The following is a 12909-nucleotide window of genomic DNA, read 5'->3' as shown; positions in this document are numbered from 1 at the left end:
CCAACCCAAAGCATTCTATGATTCTATGATGATAGATTTTATAATACATATTGTGTGTACTCATGATAATGTTTCAGAGATGCTCTTCCGAAACACAGCCCTTCCAAAATTTAAAAAAAGCAAACCAATTTTGATCTTTTTCTGAACTTTTAGAGGATTTGCTTTTCCATTTGTGTGCATGGGCAGGTCTTCTCTCTTGAAGTTAGCCTGTATTTACTCTTTATCTCCTGTTAAGATTGGGTTTTGTCATGTCAGTTCAGCATCATCATTTCCAGAAAAGCCAATCATACCACGTGCTTAGAGGTGAAACTTTGAGAAAAATTTTCATGCTTGCATGCAAATATGTCCTAGCATAAAAAAGAAGGAAAAAGGAAAATTAAAGGAGTGGACAAAATTGGCTTTAACTTTGGGAAGTCAGCTCTGGCAAAGAGAGAGGGGTGGAGCAGAAGTCTAAGTCAAATGAAGGTGTGAGTTTTGTTTGTTTTCACTCATTCTCTATACTTTTTCCTGCTTATGCTTCTGGCCCTAGGGAGGCTTCTGTTGTCATTTGCTCCTCAACCCCCACAAAATTTATAGAGCTTTCAAATCATATTTCTACAAGATTTGCTTATTATTGTTAGTTGAGCACAAAACCTTTGGGGTATGCTTAAGTGAAAGTTACATGGCAACTGTTGTTTTTATAGCTTATATCCTGATGAGATTCCAGTTCTAGTGGTAATCTAGACTAGTTGCAGTCTGGCTGCAGTGGGGAAGAAGCTCACAGATAGCGTATATCCAGGGTAGTTGAGTAGCATTGTTACAGTATTCTTCAGTACGAGTCTTAAGATCTATGTTTTTTTAATCTCTGTTTCATTCCTTTCCTTTTCAAATTAAATCTGTGTATTACAGGCAAAAGCAGCAAATTAACAATTTACATCAGAAGATAAGGGAGAATGAATTACGAGCTCAACATGCAAGACTGAGCCATCTTGTGAACTGTGAAGAACCTTACATGACTAATTTGCAGGTAGGATGGATATTTTTCTTTCAGCAAAGCTTTCCATTGCCCAGTAACTGACACATGAAAGCATGTTCACAATTTACTGCAGGCCAAAATGTAGAGCTTTTATGATTATTAATGGCTGTGTAATTGTATAGCCATAAATTATATAGAGGAGAATACCCTGTAAGTGTCATAGTTTACCTTACATTTGCAGAAATCTAAGTTACATTAACGTTTCGTACATAGTTGTTTTGAAATGTAGTAAGAATGAGAGATTGGGACGCTGTAAGAATAAGGGTTTAGCAGCATGCACATAGCACAGTTATACAGGGAGATATTAAGAGATAAATAATTTGATAAGAGAGTACCTGAAAACAACTGATGGAAGGTTTTCTGAAGAAGACAAGGAGATACTGCCCAAAGGAGTGGTTAGATTGTATCGATAGAGTAGATGGAAGACATGTGAGAAGGCAAACAGGCTGGTGGAATACCTGTGCCCAGAATACATGAAAAGATTATGGATTAGTATTCCTAGGAAACACTTAGTCTGAAAGGGAATGTGTGGTGGTATTTTGGGCATACTTGTCCTAATTTTTATCTAACTAGCACAAATACTTGAAAGCGTGAGGATGAGGTGGCATAGGCTGACCACAAAACGCAGATCAGTTTGAGGACTGTGTGTGCTGCAATAGGGTAGCAGTCAAATTCCTTCTCCAGAGCTCAGCATATCTAAAAGGCAATGCAGGAAGAGAAGGTTAAAGGCAGATATGCAGAGAAATAGCTGTTCTGTCCCCCTTTTATTACCTTATCTTTTCCTGTCACAAGCACTGCATCAGGATCTCAGCTAGTATACTTCAGCATGACATTAATTATGTCCTTGGAATAACACAGCTGTGCATCAGGTGAGAACCTGGTTTGTGTGAGACAGGAGAGAAATTCACATGGAGTCTCAGTGTGAAGTTAGATATTCAGAAACTTTTTCAGACACCTAAGAATGTGGCTTTTGATGCTTTCAGGAGCTTTTTTGTAAAGTACTTTAAAATTTTGTATAGATGAAGATTTTTTTTGGGAAAAAATATTGCAAAAACTGAAATTTTAGTGCATGTATCTTAATGTAGCATAATGCAGTTCAAATAAAGCAGCAGATGCATTAATCTTTCAAAATTTAAAGAGCTAAAAAAGTTTATAATAGGATTTTTGCATGATTTGTGTGCCTTCTATAAGATTAACTTACAAATGCAAATCTCCTTTAGTGGAGGTTTTAATCTCTTTTAATGCTTTGCTGAAGGAATTTTACTAGTTAAAAATACTGTCTGTATAATTCCTTTAAAGTTACTAGTTTATGTTATTAAAAGAATCTTGAAACTGAAAGCCTGATGGGATGCATCTCCTTTTTCATCCCACATGCAGTTGATTTCCATTTTGTGCTTGCCTGTCTGTGGACAGTGGAGGTAGAAGAGGAATATTGAACTGCATGAAATGGGAAGGGAAGAGGGTTTTTGTATACAGGACAGAATGTAGGAGGCCAGAAGGTAGGAGGCCTGCCTTCTGATTGTAGCTGCAGTCTCAGGCTTGTCCCTGCACCATTCGGCACCTCAAGTGTGATAGCTCTAAGGTCAGACTAGTACTAATGTTCCACTTTAGAAGGATCTTGAGATTGGAGCATCTCTTACTTCAGTATATTTGTAGCCATCTTATAGAGTGTTTTTCTTCCTAGGCAGTGGTATGTTAAAGCAGTGACAGTGATTTGTTTTGAAAACACTTTTTGTTTGGATTTTCTGGAGTTTCTTTGGAAGAAAAGTCACACCCCTTCCATAAATCTGAAGGGGAAAGTGGCCCCACAGTGTTCATTTGCATGTGTTGTGAATGTAAAGCTGTCCAGCGTCTTCATCTTTTTCATCCAGATTCCCAAAATGCAAGCTGTTACCGCATACTTTAATGTTTGAAAAATCGAACCCAACCCTTCCTGACAGTGGAAAAAAATGCACGACTGTTTTCTGCTGTTCTGCTCAAGTATACAGTGATATGTGTCCATTCATTTCTATGATTATTTTATTTCTTTTTCTAAGCAACCACAGTATGAGAGCACACCACTCCAACCTCATGTTTCAGAAAGATCAACATCCCACCTTGAGGAGCTTGAGCGAAAGGTTGCAGCAGCTGAGAATAAAGAATTACAACTCAGTGAATTTGTAAAACAAATTTCAAACAAATCTAGTGAGGAGAAAAAGAAGATGGAGGAGAAGGTAAGTGTCTTTCATGTTCCAAATTTCTTTTTGACATTGTTATAGCAATGTATGTTTTGTTTGCAAGAAAGCAACTTAGTATGTGGATTGCAAAGCTATTTTCAAAAGGTGGCTAAACTCTGTGATAGAAAAATGGGTAGTTAGTGATTGTAGGTGTTGGCAATGGATAAATCTGAACTTGTAGTGAATGCATCCTAAAAAGTAATACTAGATGAAATAGCAAACAGAATGATGGTTTTAATCAGGTTATCAGTTAAACTTGCTTTGAAGGAAAGCTGCCCAGCTCCAAGAATTTATGTAGCGTGAAGTGTTTATTACAGTAAATAAAGCATCATTTAAAAACAAAAGTGTGAAAATGAAATCCCGACTTTTATCATGGCTCGTAAATTCAGGCCTCCTGCTTTGAGAGGCACTTACAAGCCTGTATGTGCCTATTCAGCAGGAGCAATTGTCTTGTAGCTTTGCTAGGGTATGCAGAGTAGACTTTATTCTGAGACAAGGAAGGGGCTTAGATGACTGTGTTCTTGGAACTGTCTTGACAAAGGATTTCTTTGGAGGCTGAAGCAGTACCCAGGAGTAGTTTGAATGTCTTGACAGCCTTCCTTTATTGTAAGCAGGAGTGTGCCATTGACCAAGTGGTTCCTAATTAATGCTTTAGGGATACATTGTTACTGTTACCTTCTCTTCTTTGATCACTAGGCCTTACTACTGGTCTTAGATTTATATTAATGCAGGTTCAAGGATTAGGAGCAGTATGATACAGTGAAGTGTTAGGTGAGAATATGAAGAAGAAACCAGAAATCATCTCAGATTCTGCCTTACCATTTCATATGAACTGTACAGTATGCTTTTCACTAAGGGTAATGTTCAGGAAGGGCAGAATCACCTGCTGCTGCTGCTTCCTCCTGTCTCAGTTTTTACTGCTTGTGTTCCTCACTGTGTAGGAACTGCTGCTGTAGGTGGTGGCAGTGGTGAGGACCCGTGGCAGCAGTGCTTTTGTCAGCAGGATGGTCTGTAACTAGGAGCCTGATTCACCCCTTAACATCCATCCATTCTGTGTGTTCAACAAAAGGCTCTCAAGGAGAGAAAGGGTAGGGAGGGAGAGTGTGTGTTTCTGTAATAAAATTAGTGCCATTCCGTTTGAGGGAAGACTGTGGAGGGAGAAAGGAGCTGTGCTGTGTTCCTGCAGGGATACGACAGTCTGGGAACCCGAGCAAGTAGGCTGCGTGCTGAGCCTGGGGACATCTCTGCAGTTCCTCTGCTGTGCTCACAGGGAGATCAGCCCAGAGCCTAAAGGTGTGGTTTCCTGGGTCAGTGACTGATGTTAGGGGACAAAAACACAATTTCTGTACTGATCAGAGGGATTGTTGCCAATAGGTGTGCCAGGGTTATTTCTGAGCAAATGCCTGCCTCTTTGGAGTGGGTGTTTTTTCAGCCCAAAGCCAGATTTGGTGAGGGAGTGGGAAAAGTGCTCTTAACATTCAGGTGAGCTTTGCTTGTAAGTCTATGCTAAAAGAACATGAAGAAGTTTAGATTAAGGTTGCTGGCATACATTTCTAATTCTGTCTGCAACAAAGCAGACGTCCATCAGAAAATCACAGGAGGAATGGTTAAATATTTGCACTGGAAACGAAGTGACTGAAGGGAAGTGTGATTGAATCTGCAGAGCCACAAGCAGCCTGGAAGGGACAAAGGACAGTCAGCTCCTCACTGCAGCTCCTGCTGCAGGAGCAAGGGAACATCTAGAAGAGCTCTAGGAGCCAAGTACATGATCAACAAAAGGAGCTGATTCCTCATGCCGGTTCTCTATAGCAAACCTGTAGATTGTTTCTCTGAAAGCTGTTGTGGATGCTAAGAGTATATAGGTGGACTCAAGGGAAAATGGGTGAGCTGACAGAAGTGCTGCCTTGTTATAAATGCACAGAAATAACTGCTTCAGGAGAGCCCCTAAGATGAAAGCAGCTGCAAGCTGTAAAAGTGTGCTTTCCTTGGTTTTTTCCTACTGTAGACATTTGCTTATGTCTGGTGTGGGTGATGAGATGTTGGAGTAGAAGTCCTCCTGTTCTGAAATACTTTGTGCCTTTTGGCATTAGGGTGAATGTATGTGATGCTTTCTTTTTGAGAAACTGCAGGGCCAGCAGAGAACAGAGGTGCTCTTTGTTTGCTGCTGGCATCATACCTGTCTTTGCCCCATGTAGACATAGCAAGCAAGGGGGTATTTGTACCACCTTGTATATAATCCTGGTGCCTGAAGAGAAGGGATTTTCTCCCTTAGGCTCCATGTGTAGTTGATATAGGACTGAGGTGAAGACTAAGGTGGTTGGGAGCTCTTTATCTGGCACTGAAACTTCAGAAGGCTGAAGGAGCTTCCCTGTTGTGGATGGCTGGGTAGTCATGGTAGCTCCTCATAGCTTCCTAGCTGAGAGCCTGCTAAGGTAGATACTACAGTACTCTCCATCACTGGTGACGTTATGAATGCCTACATTCTTCCTTTTCCTTATGCCAGGCATGAATGTGCCTCTTGGCATCTGCAGATGTTTCCGCCCTTAATTTAGTTCTGAGGCATTTCATCTGGAAATTGGGCTACTGGGCTGGAAATGCTTTGGTTCAGACATCCATGCCCTGCTGGCTGCTCCTTCTCCCTCTGCCATGGATAACTGTGAAGGACTCCTGTAAGATACTGCTGATAGCTTGTAGTAGTGGTGTCCCCTATGATTTTGTGGCTTAGCTTTTAATATTTAATTGCCAAGAGATGAGAGCTTTCCTTTTTTACCTGTCCCAATGAAGTCATCAGCAGTGTGTCTATGAAGGAGGAAATGGGGGGGGGGGGGGGGGGGCGGGGGGAAGCCCAAACCCAACCAAAATTCAAAGCTTGTTTCCCCTCAGCAGAGTCAGCAAGAGTGAATGAAAAAAAAAACCCACATTTTTTTCATCTCAGCAACAGAAAGTAGAAGGAGTCCTCAGGGTGATGCTGGGGATTTAGAGAGGGCGGAAGAAATCCCAAGACAAACACAGTAGCTATTAGAAAGAGAGAGGTTGCAGGAGGGGAAATTCCCTATGGTGTACACGCAGGGTAAGAAGATTTGGAAACCATGTAATCTTTGTTGCACAAGTACTGGAGTATTCTGACTGGTCGACTTGTCTTTGAGAAACAGGGGAAGGGATTCACTTAGTTAACCTTCAGACTCCTGGCAGTTCTTACTATGCAACACTGGCTTACATGTGCATCTTTATATCACTGCCTTTAAGGCTTGGGTTGTGGGGGGGAGTATGTGGTTCTGAATCACATAAAAAGTGGCAAAAGATCATGGCTGAGTTGCAACTTTGCCTTACTGAATGTGGGGTTTACTTGGGCTTTGTCTAATCAGAAAGATTTTAAAGCAGCCTGAAAGCTTTGTTCAGTTTTGAGGTCTTGATAAAATAAAAGATATAAAGATTTCTGATTTTGTGGCAATCCTGAGTTTTGTGGCCCATACAGAAAATAAAATCTTTCAAGATATTGACTTAAACTTTTCAGGAGGCTCTGTTACTCAGCTCTGACATTGGCAGTGTCATACATTTATTTCTCAGTGAGATCGATGTCTGTAGCATGGAAATAAAAGTACATTTAGCATTTACTCTAGTGACAAGTATTTGTTATCTGTGAATTACTACACCTTAGTTCAAGCAATAGAGATACTGTTTTTCATTAAATTGGCCTATGACTGGAAAATATTCTTCCTGCTGCCTTCATGCTTTTTTTGACCTAGGTAATAAAGCAAAGTATGTGCCAGGAATGCAAGCAAAGATAACACAATATCAAAAACCTATTTCAGGCTGATGGGCAATTAAGATGCCTTTAGAAAAGGTGTTTAGGAAAGCCACTATTCTGTTTTGATGTCCTCTGATGTAATTTTCAGACTCCATCAAAGTCAGGTTTTTAGCTCCAGTTCTTGTTGGGTTAAGTTCTTTGTCCCTGTGTTTTAAGTTGTTTTCCTAGACCAGAGGAAGAAGTTGGACTGAAATATTTCCTGATCGTTTATTGCATATGAACATCACCATTGGTGAAAAAAAAAAAAAAGAAAGAAAATATTTTAATTTTTGTTGAACTGTTTGTGTTTTCGGTTCGCAAGGCATATGAAGTGTTCTGGGCAGGGGTGAAGCAACTGTGGTTTGAGGTCATGTGTGGGTCTATGACTTGGAGCTGCTGGGATTAATTATTCTTTTGTTTTATGCAGTAACAAACACTTTCAAGCAATTGAGAGTACAGTTCATGAAGAGTGACCAGCCTCTGCTTCCAAAGCAGGTTTATTTTTCACTGTAATCATAAAACATGTACTTTTACTTTCTTCTAGCTTAAAACTAGAGACCGATATATTAATAGCCTGAAAAAGAAATGCCAGAAAGAGTCTGAGCAAAACAAAGAAAAACAAAGACGAATTGAAACATTAGAAAAATATTTGGCTGACCTACCAACGCTGGATGATATAGAAGGGCAGACTAAACAGGTAAGGTGAAGGAAGTTTGTTTTACATTTTAAAAATACATGTAAGCTCCCTAATACCTGTTGTCAAATCTTTTACAGTTTCAACATCTATTTTTTTCCCCTATCTGTTTAGGAAGAGAAGTATTTCAGTGTTTTAGAAAGCACTGTAGCTATTAGAGAGTCTCAGATAAGTGAAATGAGTCTAAGATTATACAGAAGGTAACTGTAAGGCTGTGGCCTGCTGCCAGGCCTTCTGCTAATGTGGCATCATGTCTGACTAATGTAACCTGTGTTAGCTGCAAATTCTAGAAGAGAAGAACAAGCAACTTCAAGAAGCTATGACTGAGTTAGAAAAGAAGCTTGGAGAGGCCCGATCACAGTGCAGAGACAGAGAATTGCAACTGGTGTGTCAGAAGAAAAAAGAAAAAGAGCTGGTCACCACAGTACAGAGGTATGAACAGCTGCTTGGGCTGTGCCCTGAAACGGATGTACTTTCCCACCTGATGTCGAGACCTAATGTTCTTTGCACTCTTAATCTCTTACAACGATAATGATTTTTCATGGCATAAATATATTACTTTGCAGAATGATGGTGTAATGCAATAGAAAATCCAACAAGATTTTTATTTGTGTCAAGTTGCCAGTAATTCCACAGAGAAGAGTCTGCCTACAACACTCTTCACTATCTTTCTTTAAAGATGTGGGACACCACTACAATGGCATCACAGCCTGCTGTTGCTGCATAGAGGATAGAATAAACATGTGCAGCAAAGGGGGATTGTACAGAAGCTGTCAGCACTCACATTTGATAACTAATCCTGTCACGAGCTGTGGAAAAGCTCCCTGGATATTGGCTGAGGGGTATATCAGGGAAGGGTCAAAGATTTATTTCAATCTTACCGTTTCATGGAGGGTGGGGGTGTTTTCAGGGAGATTTAGCTGTAGCTAACGTACTGTTATTTAACTTGCATAACTATGGAAAATCATATGGGACAGATAGCCATTAGAAGATTCCAGATGAGACATGGAGACATTATTACTATGGTACATTTTAGATGAGGGGAGGCACTTAAACACTTATTTTTTTAAAAAAAAGGGGGAGGGGGGAAAGCAGGGGGGAATCACTTTTAATAATTTATGTGGATGTTACTGCAGTTCACTGTCCCTCCATTGGGTAAAGGTGCATGCCACAGAAGTCTGAAAGTGTTTCCATGATGAAAGGCAAGCTGGTTAGGACACCTTGGCAGACAAATTGTTGACGCATTGTTTCCATCTTACCAATGAAAGGCCTTTTTTCTTCATGCCCTCATAATTTAAAGGGGGATCATTTTATCTTTTCTGAAAGCCTACAAATAATTGAGGTGGCTCCTAGTTTCTAAATTAGACAGCAAGATTAACACTAATAAAATGTATTTCCTTTCTAGGAGAAGGTGAGCAGGCAAAGGCTCTAGCTACACCTAGAAGCTTGAGTTGAGCTACAGAGGGTCTGAAGGTCATGCCCTCGTGGGAGTAGCTGGCACGAGTGGCTTTCTGCTCCCCCTTACAAGTCATAGAGGGCATGAAGGATAGGTGTCTGGTTTAACTCCATCCAGCAACTAAGCCCCATGCAGCCACCTTCTCACTCCTCCCCCTTCCCAGTGAAGGGAAGTCACCCCCTGCTGACCTATGGCTGAGCAGCGATCTACACCTTCTGGCCAACTCCCCCGTTTATATACTGAGCATGATGTTCTGTGGTACGGGATATCCTTTTGGCTAGTTGGGGTCAGCCGTCCTGGCTGTGCTCCCTCCCAGCTTCTTGTACATGCTTGCTGGCAGAGCATGGGCAACTGAAAAATCCTTAATTTAGAATAAGCTCTACTTATCAAAACGTTAGTGTGTTATCAACATCATTCTCACACTAAATCCAAAACACAGCACCATACCAGCTACTAGGAAGAAAATTAAATCTATCCTAGCCAAAACCAGGACAGTAGGTCACCAGTACTCAGTGCAGCCTCCAATTCTGGACTCTGCTTTGAGTTGTACATGGCCCAGTGAGCCTGATTTTAAAGCTCCTGTAACTGAGAGGTCTGAAGACTCCTCTGACCTATGCTGGTGCTGGTTTTGCCTCCCACAGTAGCACAGAGCAACTGTGAACACCACAAAGCTTTTCTTTGCTCCTGTCTGCCCTCTCTCCCTACGCTGTACTGCTGGAGCTGTGCCATTTGGGAGATACAGCACAGAATCTGGCCCTTAAAACCATTCCTGCATGGATCTGTTCTTGTCAGTGTCATGGTAACTTCAGTAGTTTAGGATTTTTGCATCATTCATCCACAGCTCATTTGTAAGGCTGATTTCTTCTAGGTACGGTTTTACAGTTCTGGTGGTACAACTTTATAATTTTTCACTGGAACACACAACTCTTCTGATTTCTGTCAGTGCACTTAATTTTTCTTTCATTTTGAATGGCAGTTTACAACAGAAAGTAGAAAAATGCCTGGAAGATGGTATTCGCCTTCCCATGTTGGACACAAAACAGCTTCAGAGTGAGAATGAATGTCTCAAAGAAAAGAATGAGAAAGCCAGTAAGGTTAGTCTGCAAATGATCTGTTGGTGGAATCTTTAACGTTGAGTCCTGCACTTCTTTTTTCTTTTTACTTTAGAAATAAATATCTCACTAAAGAATTACACATTTGTTGCTAATTCAGATTGCTTTTCAGTAACCGTTTCTGTTCAGTACATGTGTTTTACATGAGTTGCCTGTTCTCTCAGAGTTAAATTCTGTCTTGTCACTTACATTTTCAAAGATTCCATTTAAATTCTATGGCTACACACCTGTAAGCTGATTCTTTTAAAAAGATCTGAAAAGGTTCAAGTCTTTTAAATGACTCAATTTTATATTCTAGGTCATAGACAATCAACAAAATCAGATAGCTGGACTGATTTTAGACATGCAGGTAAGGAAGAGTGTAAATTCTGTTGTTTACTTTTTACATTTTTAGTCCATAAAGTTAACATCATTAAAGTTAAATTTCATCCTTTTATCTTCCCAAATAGGAGGCAAAGTTAGAAATGCCAAGAACTTAATCTTATGGCCTGTAGTTGACTTGTGTTCTCTTGCAGGCTCATAATATATTGGTTACTGATGTTTGTATGGTGTCCTGGTTTAGCTAAGATAGAGTCAAGGGGTGTTTTTTTTGTTTGTTTTTGGGTTGGGTTTTTTTTTCAGCAGAGAGAGAAGGGGAAGGGATCTCCAGCCGGGGTATTCATACCATGCTGACGTCAGGTCCAGGGGCGGAGCCTTTTTACTTTCGCTTCTGGTTTTTGGGTTTTGCTATACATGCGGCGGGCTTGCTCCTTGACCATCTAGCGGCATTTCTCTGTATATGTTTCGTCTTGTTCACTGTTATTGCTGTTCATTGTTATTATCACTGTTACTGTTGTTGTTGAGATTGTTCTATCACTCTGTTGTATTAAACTCCTTGTTACTTTAGCCCGGGTCTGTGCCTCACTTCCAGCCCGACCGGCCACGGGTGGGGGAGGGGCAATGGACACGTACTCTCAGATCCCGGCAGGAGCTAAACCTGCACATATGGTTTAAGCACTGCGCTGGTACTCATAAAGTGAAAAACTGTTGCACATAGCATCCTTGCGCTGCTGATCTAGTGGATATCATATCAGAACTGCTTATTTCAAGGGTAAGGACTGCCTGTGTATGTAACAGTGAAGCCTCCCATCCAGCTTTGGGGTTCAGGTGATCATCCAAAGTACAAACAGTGATACTGATTAGGCGCTTCACTGCTGAGATCCTTAGTAGAGACAGGTGCCTTTCTAAACTGTACCACTTCACATTTCACATTGTTTAAGCAGTTCCCTCTTCAAGTGGTTTCTAACACATCACTCACTTAGATATCTTAACTCTCTTGGTGGATTTTGGGCACCTGACTTGGAGCCAAGGATTTTTCAAGACAGCAGAGGTTGTCAACTTGGAGTCAGTTGCAGCTCTGTGGATTGGATTAACACAATCGGGCTCCTGAGACTTGGAAGTTACTTAGTGACCAGTGTTTGTTGTGGAGGAAAGGAAACATTATACAAGTTATAGGGAAGAAGAAGGCATGACTTGCTCTAGAAAAAGCGTTTATGAAAACAAACAAACCTGTTTTCAGCACATACTGAAGCCAAATTCAATAAATTCTAGTTTCTGCATTCTTGTCCTAAATTGGCATTTGTCTCTACATTTTTTGCTTCCTTGCCCTCCAGAGAGACTGAAGTTACAGGGTTGTCCCTTGAGAATGAAGAAGTTGCTCTGCTTCAGCTCTGTGTACATTAGGTTTGGAAGAAGGACAGGATGGTAGTAAGCAATCAGCTGAATGCTCCCTTCCCAGTGGAGGGGACTACTCTGTGGAGCTAGAGCAGCTTCTTTGTATCCTTGATCTCCGTGGCCCTCTCCATTTCTTCCTTGGGAAGCATTGAACATTAGTTCATTAGAAATTGAAATCTCTGATCAGCACAGAGATATAATTTAGCTCGGAAGATCTCATTTTATTCCTTGTCTGCTGCCACATTGTAAATTTCTGCTTGAGAATGTATTTCAGTTCATTGCTTTTAACGTGAAAGCTGGAAACAAAGACATTTTATTTCAAACAGCAGTGTACTAAGCAGTACTAGTTTCTATTCGCTCATAATCGTGGTAGAGTGATTTTGATCTTCCTTGTATGGTTTTTCTTGGTTGATTTGTTCTCCTGAGTGTAAGGGAGTAAAATACTGGTTGATCTTGACAAGATGTCATGCTGCATATAGAGCAGATCTTCAGAAAGAAAAGTTATAGATGAGTGGTGTTTAAAAAAAAATAAAACATCTGTATTTACATGATTAATTTAGATATCACAATTAACATTTTTTGGTACCAAAGAAGACAGTAGAAGTAAGTCAGATTGTACGATGCATGTGTTACCCGAAGTATATCTGTCAGTCCCGTCAGTCACAATAAACCGAAACTGTACCAGGCTGGGAGTAACGCCACCAAATTGTAACTTTGGAGAACATATGGAAAAATTAAGGGTGAAGTATGGAGGACTCATAGCACTATGAGCAACTGGGAAATCACAGCACTATGGGCTTAGCCAAGCTGGTAAGCACATGTGCTTTTTCTGAGCTTTAAGATTAGGGTAGCAGATGTTAGGTGTATCTTTTAGAAATAAAACACTGATTTCCACTTCTAGTAGTTTGCATTAAAT

The 12909-nt window shown here is 40.6% G+C and overlaps 1 protein-coding gene across 2 annotated transcripts in view; it reads left to right on the top strand.

The window, feature by feature from the left end:
* The window catches only part of CEP85L (centrosomal protein 85L), a 121653-nt gene that overhangs the window by 99813 nt on the left and 8931 nt on the right, over nt 1-12909 (top strand). For both annotated transcript variants that reach the window (XM_074896201.1, XM_074896202.1), the window contains exons 5-10: nt 889-1006; nt 3052-3228; nt 7563-7715; nt 7990-8144; nt 10145-10262; nt 10579-10629. In XM_074896201.1, the coding sequence (XP_074752302.1) occupies nt 889-1006; nt 3052-3228; nt 7563-7715; nt 7990-8144; nt 10145-10262; nt 10579-10629 (772 nt within the window). The remainder of the gene's footprint in view (nt 1-888; nt 1007-3051; nt 3229-7562; nt 7716-7989; nt 8145-10144; nt 10263-10578; nt 10630-12909) is intronic.

The sequence above is a fragment of the Athene noctua genome, chromosome 1 (genome assembly GCF_965140245.1).
Source record: "Athene noctua chromosome 1, bAthNoc1.hap1.1, whole genome shotgun sequence".
NCBI classification, from domain to species: domain Eukaryota; kingdom Metazoa; phylum Chordata; class Aves; order Strigiformes; family Strigidae; genus Athene; species Athene noctua.
This window is presented reverse-complemented; position numbering and strand designations above follow the sequence as displayed.